This window comes from Glossina fuscipes, unplaced genomic scaffold, assembly GCF_014805625.2.
Source record: "Glossina fuscipes isolate IAEA_lab_2018 unplaced genomic scaffold, Yale_Gfus_2 222, whole genome shotgun sequence".
NCBI lineage: Eukaryota > Metazoa > Arthropoda > Insecta > Diptera > Glossinidae > Glossina > Glossina fuscipes.
The window spans coordinates 2,842,285-2,856,603 of record NW_023998565.1 but is presented as its reverse complement, the minus strand read 5'-3'; the positions used below and the strand labels follow the sequence as shown (position 1 = coordinate 2,856,603).

At 32.9% G+C, this 14,319-nt stretch overlaps 1 protein-coding gene across 6 annotated transcripts in view; it reads right to left on the bottom strand.

The window, feature by feature from the left end:
- Nucleotides 1–14,319, bottom strand: part of LOC119642384 (RNA pseudouridylate synthase domain-containing protein 2) — a 92,519-nt gene that overhangs the window by 5,529 nt on the left and 72,671 nt on the right. For all 6 annotated transcript variants that reach the window (XM_038041530.1, XM_038041528.1, XM_038041527.1 and 3 more), the window contains exons 3-7: nucleotides 7,991–8,092; nucleotides 6,592–6,679; nucleotides 3,932–4,154; nucleotides 3,531–3,618; nucleotides 2,718–2,938 (exon numbers count right to left, since the gene is read on the bottom strand). In XM_038041530.1, coding sequence (XP_037897458.1) covers nucleotides 2,718–2,938; nucleotides 3,531–3,618; nucleotides 3,932–4,154; nucleotides 6,592–6,679; nucleotides 7,991–8,092 — 722 coding nt within the window. The remainder of the gene's footprint in view (nucleotides 1–2,717; nucleotides 2,939–3,530; nucleotides 3,619–3,931; nucleotides 4,155–6,591; nucleotides 6,680–7,990; nucleotides 8,093–14,319) is intronic.

The window sequence follows — 14,319 nt, the reverse complement described above, 5'->3', positions numbered from 1 at the left end:
GCGAAATGTTGATTAAATTAATCAAACTATTCTTTCTTTTTCTTGTACCCATTGCAGGAGATTTGTTTGATTTGTCATACGATAAAGATGAAGAAAGAAAAGCTGATTGCAAAATTTTTATCTATTGGGTGGAGTTAGGCTTAATAATCTAATAGAGAATGTTTGACGTTAAACTTTATCTTTTCTTTCGCGATTTGCGGTGTCGTCTTTCCCATTAGGCGATTTTTTTTCTGCTTTTAGCTGCATTAAAATAAACATGAAAAAGAGAGCGAGAGGCATATTAGATGAATTCATTTCATCGAATGACAAAATTGAACCTTTTTTCAGCTATCCGGCGCTATATTTTGTGCGTAAAATGTCAGTCGGAACATTATAAACGGACATAAAAATATACACCTTCTATGTACCACTTCAACTACAGACGCGAATAAGGCTTATGAACTGTCACTTTTTACACTTTATTAATTTATTTACATTTTTGGCGATTTAAATCTAGACGCTTCGCAAAAGGTTTTCTGTAGCACTTCACAGATTTTAATTTCGCGGATAAAACAATATTTAAAACAGGCCGTTTGACCAACTAATTTGCTATTGCGAAATCGCATATTGTGTGAAAATGTGATTTATGATATAATAAAAAGTTACAACCTCACAGTTAGGCAAGGCAGACAGGACGCACCCCAGTACAGCATTTTGATTGTTTATCTTCGCATTTTCGTCATAAAATACTAAAAAGTTTATTTTGAGCATGTCGAGGAGTCCAAATGTAGCGCTTTTAATTTTTTTATTGCGGAACTTACTATTATTCGTTCATTTTCGCGTAAAATGCGAAATATTAATAGAGGAGAGAAAGTGACAAGAGTAGACCAACAGACGTCATCCAAGTTTAAAATAAAAAAGAATCCCAACAGGAAAGAAAGTGAGAAAGGTAGACCAACAAAAGTCGTCCCAGTTCAAAGTAGTAGGACCTATAAGTCAAACACTTTTCTTAGACCGATTTTCATTACGAAATGCTAAAAATTAGATGTTTTTGTCGGTCATATATCAGCTTATTTTTATGGGAACATTTATAATGAGAAGGGGTTGAAAGCGTGGACCCACCGTTCGGTGTCAATTTTCCATATTCATTTAGTTTGCGAAAGTACCAGATTTGAAAAATTATGTTCGAGACGTACAACATGTGGGAAAATTTTCTCATATAGCGACTTTTTCACAACAAAGCGTTACATGGGGAGTGGTCGTAAATATTATCTGACCAAACTAATCAATAGGATATCTCCTTAGGCTAAAATAAGTCAAATATTTGATATTACATTACATATCGACAATCATGACCTTGAACGCAAGTATACGTGGGCAGACATCAAGCAAATCGACACAGAAACACTCTTGTCATTGAAACAACCGCGTGAATCAATTTGGGCTTTTTCAACGGTTATAAATTTATATAAAGTTCCAAAGCTTTTTGACGAATTTCAGCAATTTGAGAAAACTTTTTATAACCACCACTGAGAGATGAGGGGCATATTCATTATATCAAAACGTTTGCAACCCCAGAAGGAAGCTACAGAGACCCCGAAAACTATATACATTTTTGATCAGGATCAAATTCTAAATCAATTTAAGCATGTCCTTCTATGTAATGACGATTATCCTTGCGGCAGAAATGGGGCTATCGACTTCAAGTTTGATAGAAACGTTGGAAGGTCTTGCATGCAGCTTGGTATTGAAAATGGACTACCTATACTGAGGATACCTTTCTATTTCAAAGGTTGGTTTTTTGCTCGTCACTTATCAACGTAGATAAATCTACGCAAACTTTAACGTACATCGTATAGGCAATGCTGTAGCAGTTGTAGAAAAAGGAGAAAAGTTGACCAAGCGTACCCAATATTTTAGTCTATTAAAATTTAATTTTTTTTTCAATAACTTTATAACGCGCAGTGACAAGCTTCAAAAATCGCACAAAGTATATAAATTTTTGGGCAGTTTGAAGTTCGGAATGCACCTAGGAATGTCCGTCTGTCTAACTTTGTAGTATCTATATGGTTTAAAAGGACACGCCTACAACGCTCACGGGCCTATGCAGCGAAAGTTTTATTTTGAAAATATAAAAAATATTGCATCGCCCACTTCATATTACAACACATGAAAAATTAGTTCTTTTCATTTTTTTGTTTTTTATCGAATATACTAATTGTCTCGGTTATTATTCATAATGTTCGTATATCGGAAATCCTTCTCAATTCTGTATTCAACAGGACCGACTTGTACAAAAGGCTGTGCGAGATTCAAAGACATTGATGCTGCATTTTACGTTCATTTTTAAAATGAGGTAATTCCAACACTGTACACACTAAATATATGTAAATAAAAGTTTGTCAATTCGCACACACACTCACAATAAATTTTACAGACGAAATATCGCTGGAAATATTACGGGATGCAAATGTCGCACTTGTCATAATTTAATACCGTCCTCCTTGTTTCAAATGAAGGTCGGCATAAAAAGTTACCGCTAAGTCGTACATAATTTTCGTTTTATTTTACGCTAATAGCGACACCATTACTAAGGGTATATCGTATATTATTGGAAACAAATATCGTACATGTGATAATTAAGCGAAGACTGATTTTTCTCATTTCAAGAAAAACGAAAGTTGGATATAAAGCAAATTTAAAATTTATATAAAATTGATTAAAAGCGTTTTACTTACTCTGGAAAATTGCCCTCAACGCGGCAAATATACTCTTTTTGTACTTGGCGATTACGTATCTGGTGTTCCATCTGGCGAGCTTTCTTTGGACTGCGGCCGAATAGTAAGAGTCCAGATGTTAGACGATCTAGACGGTGTATGGTTCGTAAATTTTTCAAATTGTATTCCTTGGCTAAAATGAACACCACCGTATTATGACGATATCTTCCGCATGGATGAACCTTTCGAGCAAACATGTATACGAAGATATTAACCAGAATGCCACGCCAAGAATTGTCAAATAATTTTTTTTTTTTTTTTTGAAGAACAATTGGAAACATAGAAACCATTATATGTTAATGAAAATGCATTCAATTTAGTTTGTACGTATGCAATTTTCATTGTGTTCTTGCTTTTAAATGTTAAAATATAAGGTTTGAATCATATGATATTATTTATTGTTTTTCATTGTTTAATTAAATTTTATATAATGTAAGTATAATTTCTTATATAAAGTTATCTGACAAGAAAACAACTTTAATAACGTTAGTGACGTGTGTTAGTGTTGGCATATGTATGTCAATGAAGAGTGAATTCATGCAAAAGCGATTTTTTTAAATCAGATAAAACCAGAATGAAAAAGGAAATAATAGCATTTAGTCATGTTATGTCAACTCAAGCACTTTTATAAAACAAATGCATCCATCCGTTGTTTCAGTATTGTACGTGGGTGGGTGTATGTTTAACAAAAATAATGAAAAACTAACAATCGAAACGACAACAACCACTATTACAATAAAAACGACTTAGATGGCGGTCATTAAAGCCACTTACTGGTATTGACGCCGGTTTATTCACAACCACAATGTCATCGTCCATGTGCACTATTGTGATTGGTTGACTAGTAACTGGAACTTCATGTCTGCAAATATACACACATACAGAAAAATGATGAAAGGACTGATTGTTGATTAAATGGCGTTTGAATACGAAACGATTCGTTAATGTGATAATCGCGATATTTTGTGTACAAAATGCATAGAATGTCTTAAAAACGCATTGAGAAGTATGGATCCAATTGAATTTTACATTACAGATCATTTGGAAGATTATCCCTGTTACAGTTTTTCTTTTCATTTTAGGCTAATTTGAAATGGGAAAGCACTTAAAGTCAAACTTATATACGAAGAATTTATATGTTATGATAGCTAAAATAATTCGTATGTTTGTCCTACCTGTGCACAATATTGGCCAACAAGTCATTGTGCTTCAAACGATAATCAACCGGTACTTTCTCATAATTAACGGTTAATGTGCCCGATTTTATGCAGCGCTCGTACTCCTCGGCAGGATGTGCTCGAAATTCTCGTGAAAACACGTCCAAAATTTTTTCACCAACCCAACGTCCTTTAGTGAATGTTGTAAAGGTGAAGTAATACGGGTACACTTTTCGTAGACCTTTAAGTAAACAATTTTCTTATATTATAAGTGTATTGCATAAGAGAAATAATGTATGTACTCAAAATCAAAAAAAAAAAAAAAAAATCTATATAAACGATTAAATTTATAGTGATTCATACAATGGAGAAAAAGGAATATATGATTCTTAGTGTAAAATCAAAATAAACCTTAAAAAAGGTTTACTGCGCTGTCTGAAAACATAATTTCAGTTTTACTTCTCCCATAATTCCAAATCATTCATATACATTTTGTGTTATAACTTCGTACCTACGTCAGAGTCAGGCGATTGTGATCGCTTTTACTATGAGTTACAGCTATTTGCTTCAAGCTTTAGATCACCGCACACTATTGCAGTTTTTTGTCATTTTTAAACTTGTTTATGAGCTAATTACGCTCATTTTTGTATTACAAGGTTTGTGTGGCCTTGACAACCACTTGTGTTAGTCTTTAGAGTAATATCTGCTTTAATTTGCAAGTTACAATTGCCTACCTTTTGTGGACAGATTAGATCCATTTTCAAATTTCATCTATGGCCACCAACTAAACATCATAAACGGATAAGTGCGACCATTGAATATTCCGCATCACTTCCGAATAAACGGCATTGTATGGAGCAAGCTCGTGAAAATTGTCCCATCGATTCCATTTTCAATAGGGATCATCATTGAGCAAAACATATTGAAAAACCGAAATATTTTGACGATCGTTTTCAAAATGATATCCTGTATTGAGAAATCCATTTTATGAAATATATTGCTACTTTGAATATTTCTCGACAAAAATCGGTGAAAAGTGGTACCTTGGCGTATTCAATTAGGAAATGTGGAAAGTTTAAATCGAATGGGACCACTTTCTGAATTCCCGCTGGTCTAATTTTTGGTGCTTTATGGCGTAAATAGTTGAAGAATAAATCAAATTCTGTGATAAAGAAAATTAAGCATAATAAGCCATGTATTGGGCTTTTTTCCCATGTAATAGGTCTCCGAAAATCGTTTTTATAAATAATTATTTTTTAACATGTTAAAAAATTCCGAATTTTCAGTAAATTTTGAAATTGGAACTGTAATAAAGGAAACATTTTTAATGAGCAGCTGTGCGAAATTCGGCCTACTTCTTGTTATGCATCTAAACATGCTTCGCTTGTCTTCATATCTTTTTTTCATCATATATAATTATATATTATATATAATTATTTACTAAAGTGAAGATAGCCATCCAATATAATCTGCATTTCTACAAAAACTCCGACTCTCCTTCTTGTCATACCCACCGCTGTAAAATGAGAGTATTCTCATTTTTTTTTTTTTCCAAAATATATGTGATATCCAAAAGGAACCTTAGGAAGCGTGAAATTCTGAACTGATTTAGCCATGTCCGTTATTCTATGCGTCTCTGTGGTGTGTGTCGTTGGCGCTCTCCTGGCCGCAAAAATGAAGATATCGACTTCAAATTTGGTAGTATATTGAAACTTTCTGCATGCAAGTTGGTTGGACAAATTGGTTAGAGCAGAAGCGCGCAATAGAGCGTAAACTGAACGCAACCCAGTTTTTATTAACAAAAATTTTTAGATTTTTGCTCGTTACTCGGAAGTTATTAGTCAGAGGGCTTAAGTCTTCCACATTTATTTTACGAAGTACTCTATCCTTTAAATGCAAAAATGGTCAAAATCGGCCATGCTTACACAAAGTTATGAGTGATTAAATTTTCTTTTTTCACTTTTATCAAGGTTTGTGCTTATTTATCATAAGACAAACGAGACAGAATGTTTAAAACTATTGTGTACATTCCTCAAAAATCGGTTAATTCTAAAATGAACTTGTGACCAGTTCGCTGTATTTCCTATCACCATTAATTTTTTCTTAATCATGTAGCTGGTCATGAGTATGAAATAAAAGAACTTGATGAGTAGAATGCAAAAAGCGTAGTAGTGGATATGCGAGGTTCGGACCACTTAGTTTTAAATTCGTATCACTGAATTGTGATTATTGGGATTTTATTTTCGACCTATTCGCAAATTATCTGTAGGAGCTTATATATATACTACCTTTTCTACTCTTGTCCCTTTAAATATCATAACATGATGCAACTCTTGACTCGACTAATTTTGCGTTTCGCAAGCGTGCGGCTTAAATATCGTTTTATAAACAAGTTACCAGTATCTACATTTACTGCGTTAACTTTTCAACATTCGCCAGCTCTGTGAAGCTGGTTTTACCATTTTGAGGATTTGGTTTTTAGATAATCCGCTGGTTTTCATGCAATCTACTTTTATCAAATTTTACACAAACACAAAAATATGTTAGCAAAGGTATTAACCCCAAAGCTTTGATACGATCGCTATTTAAAACAATGCGTTACAGTTCGCGTTTCTTATTATTAGCAGTTTTCAACATCTCAATAATATAGACAATTAATTTTGGGTTATTCAGCTTACCATTTTCAATATAATACGAAGTCTCATGATATCTTTCGTCAGTAAAACCGGGCCTTTTAGCTTTCAATGCTTTTGTTTCGAGTTTTGCCTGAAAATATTTTAAGTTGTTTTATTAAGTAAATATATCTATTTGCTTATTAAATAATTCAATATTTAGAATTTATACAGTAGACTGATATTAAGCATTTTAAAACTTCTTTGGCCTAATTCGTAACAAGAATACATGGAAGTTTCTTTTATCTCTCTCTCTCTCTCTCTCTCTCTCTCTTTGCCAATTTTTGTGCTTTGTGATTATCTGTAATAGAAAAGTCTCAGCATTTTTATAATGTAGATTTTAGCTTAACATTCGTCACAACTATTAAACTATATCGTCTCGGTCTGTTACTAGGAAGTAGGACGAAGTCCAATCTCAATTAATTTGCAAATTGGCACATTGGAAATCAACCGAAAATGTATGCTGAAAGCGTTTTTTTTGAATATTTCTTAATTAAACATATACGATTGCTTTAGGGTATATACATAAAAAAAAAGAATTCTGTTTGTGTACGCACCAGGGGTCTCTCATTTGTCAAAGGCTGGAAATGTACGTATTATTTTTTGATAATTGATGGTTTTGAATCAGTTTACAAATGCGTCTCTACTTTTTAGACATTTTTAAAATTTTAATGGAGAGAGCAAGGATTCGCTAAAAAATAATGTTATTACTTAATTATATATAGGGTATTCGATTTGATATACGATGTTTCAAATTATACTTTTATATAATTTCATCAGCAACATATTTCAAATAATAGCGACAATTAAAAATCATACACAAGTATGTTCTTTGATCGGTTTAGTTCATTTTCAATACCAATCTGCGTGCAGGAATTTCCCATAGTGGAGGCCGATATCTTCGCTTTTGCCACCAGGGAAATGTTTTCCACAGATATTCCATAGACGGACAGACGGGCAAGTAGACACTGAAGAGGCTAGGAATTGGAAGGGGATCGAGAATATATGTACATATATATATATATATATATATATATAGGTATATACTTTGTATTTTCTACAAAAAAAGAGGTCCCACTCGGGTGCTGCAAACGTTTTGATGATATACCCCCTTCCTCCGTAGTGCGTGCAAAAAAAATGAAAATCTGAATCTGAAGAATGTGTTAAGGTTGTTTTACAAAAAAGAAATACAAGTGTACGTTAATACATTCCTCTTCCTCAGCAAGCAGAATTCTATTTACTTCACTGATTCTAAAAGTATCAGCACCACGTGTATGTATTAAAAATTATGCTCAATATTGTACATATTTTCTATTTACTTTTTTATTTTTGTCTCAGATAATGTGTCCACATATAATTAACTTTATAGAAAGTTATTTTTCGAATTAACTCTTTTTTCCCTCACCTTTTTTAAATCTTTCAATTGATCGGAATCTTCTGCTTTTCGTTTTTCGGCGTTTTGAATTTTCAATTTTTCTTTATCAACAACGGCAGGAGTTGATATTAACTGTAAATAGGAAGAAAAAAACAAACCAGTGATGAATAATTGAATCCATAAATATTTTAGCAATTGCAGTAATTTTATGTACAATGCGCTAAACAACAGCTACTGTAGGTATTTTGTTAGTATTAAATGATATCGTGTTCAATCAACGTCTGGCATAATTCCAAAATGCGTAAAATTTGATTTCAGTTTATGGTTAATTTATTTTACAAATGATAATTTCTTCTCTACTATGTGGTCCGGACTGCATAATGTCTTCGAAAATCAAATTTATGAGATTGATATTTACATTCCGAAAATTGTAATATTTCATGATTAAATTCATTCACACTTCCACCACATCGTTTGACATTCGTGAGAAAAATCTTTTAATTTATGAAGTGATAATGTTTGTAATTAAATACTAGAAAGTTAGAAAGCTACGGCTGTTCTATTTTCGAAGAATGTTCAATACTTGTCATTGAAATCATCAAAATTATTAATTTTTTTTTGTAATTGAAGTAGGAATAGGAAGGGATTTGGTAATTTTTTTATAATTCTGTTTAATGTAGAGAGATATTTATATCAGAATTAAAATCAATATTGGGCTCAATTTTTGGAAAATGTTTACGAATTTTTAATAATTTTTGAAATTGCTTATAAATTTAAGCCCCTTAGAAAGACGTGCGAGGCGAACAAGGCATACGTGAAGTCTCGATGAACATGACAGCGTATCTTCGGCGTCAGATAAAATGGATAAATTTTGTACTCAACTGCGGTTATAGAAGAAACGGTTGAAAAATCCATTGCATAATATTGGTTGAGGCAAAAATGAAAACGTCTGAACAAGCTGTGCCCATAAACATTTCATATGGACGTGTTTAAAGGCTACTACGAAAAATTGAATGCAAAAAATCTTGTATAAAGTGGTTGCTGCTCACAAACATCTGAAAACGGTTGCCCTCACCACCTCAATCAGGAATTTAGAGATGTTCAAAGTGGCTTTAATTGGGTTTCTTCGACTACCCTACACACTGGAAGCACATAAAGAATTCGGTTGTTTCGACCGGCAAGACCCTTGTCTCCCAAGGGAGCAAGGGCACAAGCATTAGCGGGAAGAGTTATGGAGTGCTTTCGGAAACGTAAATGACATAATTATCACCGAGCGCTGTGGTAATAACTGGATGTTGCTGTAGATATATACTATTCAGCCTTCTTAGATCGGTGAAATATAAAAATAAGTAGAAAGCAACCTCATTCGAAGAAAAGAAACATAAAATCTACACTTTCAACCTTATCCATCAAATAGTGAAAAATGGTATGATTTGCACATGAACTGCATCCGCAACCACCTTGTGTAGGGTATTCGGCGCCTATTATCTCTTTGGAAACGTATAAGTGCTTGATACACTTTTGAATTGCATTTTGCGTCAAATGAAAAAGTCATATTGGAAGCAGAGAACTGCTTTGAATTGCTTCACCAATTACATTTCTTGAAAAGCGTAAAATCTTTAGAAGGCCGAGATAAACTTCACACTTGCAATCTTCATTTAGAACCAAAGACCAAATTCTTAACCTAAATTAACCTAATTCTTAACCTAAATCGGCAATTGTAATATTTAAAATGTTACTTACGCTAATGGCTACTAGACAATAATTCAAATTCATTAATCAGCCAAATTAAAGATATGAATAAAAAAAATTTGGCGATTGCACCACTTTACGACTTGATTCGACGACATCCAATTGACGACTTCGCTGTACTTCTTCACCCCTTTCATTCAATCGTTTACCTGTTCGCTTTCAGCTCTTCACAATCTACTCTTCTTATATGTATCTATATTTTACATTCATATATATCTTGCCAATAAGGAAAGACCTACGAAGAGTCTTAAGTTGAGGAAATATTTACTAAAGTCGACGAAAAATTGGAAGAGGACGTGGTGGTTATGTTTTACCTACTCATGACGTCACAATTCCAAAAAATGGCGTAATGCGAATGGTTCCAGCCATTAAAAGAAAATTTAACCCTCTAAAAGAGAGTCCGCTAAAGGTTCAGTATATATAATCCCGACACTTCCACACACTTCCTGGACACTTCCATAATTTAGACAACACGAAGGTTCAAAAAGAAATTATTTGAAAGTTCAGAAAAAATCACACTCGTGTTATTGACACTCCAACATTTAAAAAAAACGTGTTCAAACTGAACGGCTAGGACTACAAAACACTTCTCTGGTCGCGTTACGGATTGTCTATGAACAATAATTATAATGATAATGGTAAAGAATTTTATATTAATGGAAATACGCCACTATTTTAAAAAATCTTCTGAAGCTTATCCATGGTATAAGGGGAATTGGAACAATTGACTGTTGGTTATAAAAATGAATATATGTGCATTAGATGTACGCACGCATGTATCAATAATACAAATCGTAATTTAATGTAAATTTATTTATAAACAACTTTTTTTTCGAAAATTGACTATTTATTTCTTTCAGCTGGATGGCTACGGTCTAGACCACAAGAAGAACACCCACATTATAATCGGTAATTAAGCGTAATATATGTCTTTAATATTTGTATTACACGTTCGTACAATAATTTAGACTCACTTTTTGTCATACGTTTCATGAAATACGTTTTCCTAGCGTCTCAAGACATTTGTTCGTTGACCATTTTTATGGATGGCCATTGATTCGGCTGTTTGCCGTTAATTATTTATATCAAATTATTCTGGCAACACGTCATTTATTTCTTTTTAATTGATCATTTAATTTATGTTTCAATAGCTATGAGTGTCTTGAAGATATATACGCGCATATAAATATGGAAAAAAGCTTTCAACAATTTTTGAAGAAAGTTACGTGATTTTACTAATGAAAATATCGATGCTGATGCTTATGTAAAATTTAAAATTGGAATACTTTGCTTGTATGTATATATATAAATGTTTGGTTGATAAATGCATACACATATAAAATCAAATCTTCGAAGGCTATACCGATCATCAAATAAATTCCACTGCAGGTCTTTAGATCGTACCATAAACTTATAAATATACAGATAAGGACAGTTAAACTGATACCAAAACACAACAAACCTTTAATATGAAGCGAGAATTAGTAATAGGAGCATCATATGAACATATGATGCAATGCGAACTGCTTTAAAAAAAATTTATAATGAACTGCTTTTCCTTCAACTGTATGCCGGTACTAATGCATATACTAAACGTTTTCGAAGCGATCCTAAGTCTCATTGAAATAGCGTAGCGGTTCACATAACAATGTAACCCTAAGAATCTTCTCCACATCTTTGAAGATAATGCTTCTAAATTTCCATAAATAATAAAAGAAATATTTACCGAAGAATAAGCAATCCTAATCATTATCGTTTGTTTTCGATTTCGTATATTAAAAAATTGTTATCTTCTAATTATATGCTGAAATTGCGACACAAGGCCATGTTAAATTTGTGTGCAGCTACTTACGCCTATGTGTATTCCACTTTACAGTGCCCGCTGGCACAAGGGTTTATTTAAGAGCAAACCGGCGACTCACCCCCGCTAATGAATGAATGAATATGGCGACCATCCCTATAACTAAAATACCAGATTTATCGAAAGTGTATGGCCGTTTTGGCTTTTCAAACAGTGACTCAGTATGGAACAAATCGAACAAGTCGATGACAATCACTTCAATTTCGGATTGCTGTTCTATCTACCATATTTCTTATATCTAATCCCAACGACTATTACCGATTGTGCGATTTTCCGAGAAAATGAATATGTTACTATGAATATGTTATTTTCTTACTCAACCCTCGGAATTGTAGACCAACTTATTATATCTATCTATTTTTGTTTTTGTGTTTAACCTACAGATGGCAGCTTTCGATATTGACGGCATTTGGCCTAATGAGTTTGTTTTCGTCCAAGGATGAACTTTGTTGAAAATGTATTGAGTTGGCCCATTTTTACCGCTCGACTATATAAGATACATTTATAGCTTCATGTGGCTACATATTTTCGCATATTAAATACATTTGGGAAATTCGGATCAGATAGGATCATTTTTTGAATCTCTACCTATACAAACCCTGTTGTAAAAATGAAGCCTTTGTATGGCAACAAGTCCTAACTTTTAGTATTTTACTATAAGAGTTGATCCTGAATAGCGATTTGGTGCAAATTTAATAGAGTAAATTCGAACCGCATAGATCTATACTTCGAGCTCCTCCCCATAAATGATGTCATGGGAAGTAAGCCGTGAAAAGAAGGTATGAATTTCGTCATGTGGTAAGGTATAAGGCTTTGCATGATTGTAACGCTTTAACTTGTTCATTTTATGATATGGAAATTAACAAAGAATATGCCTTGAGAGTACTAACTCTTTTCATATATTTTGCTATAATTAACGAATTTGAAAATTGGACAAACTTATAAAAAATTTTTGCTTCCGTATAATTATCTCCTTTCTTTTTCAAATGTTTCCTTTGCATAAATTAAAAAACTGACGACAGATTGAGGCAGCACAGACAAGCTCTGCTGTAACGTAAGTATGGGAAAATACTTGTTTTTGCTTTTAAAAACATTAAAAGTAGTTTGGAAAGCGCGTGGCCATCAACTAAATATGAAGATCTTTTTAAATCTTTTCGTCGATCGTTGATACGGGCATCAGTGCATTTTCTCACTTCTTCCATTTTGTTACACACACCCACACACATACACACACACATATATATATATATACATACATATATATATATATTTAAGATAATAAATCAAGAAAAATCAGAAAGTATTTAAGGCGAAAAGAAATTGGCAAATTTTCAAAAAAATAGAAAACAACAAATCATAGCGCTTCAAGGTTTATGGCAGATATGAAATCTGAACAATGGACGAAAGACATATTGCAGCAAAGAGTCAACACTTTTATGTTGTAATACAGAAAAGGTAAGACATCTATCGAATCTTGAATACTCGCTACAGCTTATGCCAAATTTCAAATCGATGATTTCTTTATTTCATTAGTTATTAATGAATGCAGTTTTCGACTATTGCTGTGAATTTCACCTTTGCCTTCACATCTGGGTGCATTTGATCAGAATATATTCTAAGTCCTAACTCGTTTTCATATTGTAATTTTAAAAACTTTTAAAATAAATAAGCTCAGAATTACATGATTTTCAACAATACACACATTAATCATAATGTTTACTGAATTTTTGCAGTTATGTCCAGAGCATTAATGTGGCCACATATTCCCTTGCCGAATTGGTTTGATTTTCCTCTGCATGCCAGATTCATCATGGACAACGAACATAAGTCGTCACATGTAGGTAAGTGCAAGACCATTAGCAACTCATTTGATTTAGACAATCTTACGACTAAATGACCATATAGAGCATACTGTTCTTTGATAGAACAATTAGATATATGTATATATACATATATATATGGTGGTCTAATTGCATCTAACGCTAGTCACTGCTTCAAATGTCCTAAATGGGTTTGCTTTAGTAGAAGATGCTCTCATATAATTCAAAACATAAAACCAGAGAGACACTGTTTCTTTTCTTTTTCTTGTTTGCGTTACGAGCTCTAGAAAAAATTGAAGACAAAAGCATTGTAGCGTGAAATTCTTTATGTATAAAAGTTGACATTTTATAGATTTATAGATTCTTCTTAGGTCGGTTAAAATCTCGATCGTAATATTTTCGATTATTTCATGTGTGGCTTTTTTTTATATAAATATTCCTCTTTTTGGAATTAATTTCCAATGTTAGCAAAAATTATACTAATTGCATCAGCTGCAAGTACATACTTACATATTTATTAAAGCCTGCAGTGCTATACAATCATTTGTAAATAATTAAACTCAGAACTCCAAAGTGTTAATAGAATTTTCAGTTGACTCCAAAATAAAAGTAAAGAATATTTGTTTGTAGCAACATTTTTACGTTCGATACTAAAAAGGGTAGGACTGTGACCACTCTCGTGAAAGTTATTCGAAAGCAATGTCTCACTCGTTCTTACTCGTATACATTCGAGCTTTGTAAGTACTTTGCTAAGTTAAGCAATCTTAAGAGAAGTAACAAAAGCAAAAAGATGTCTATTTAAGTAAAGCATACTAAAACTATAAGAAGAATGAGGGAGATAGAAAGCGAGCGAGCGAGAGAGAGATAGAGATAGAGATAGAGAGAGAGAGAGAGAGAGAGAGAGAGAGAGAGAGAGAGAGAGAGAG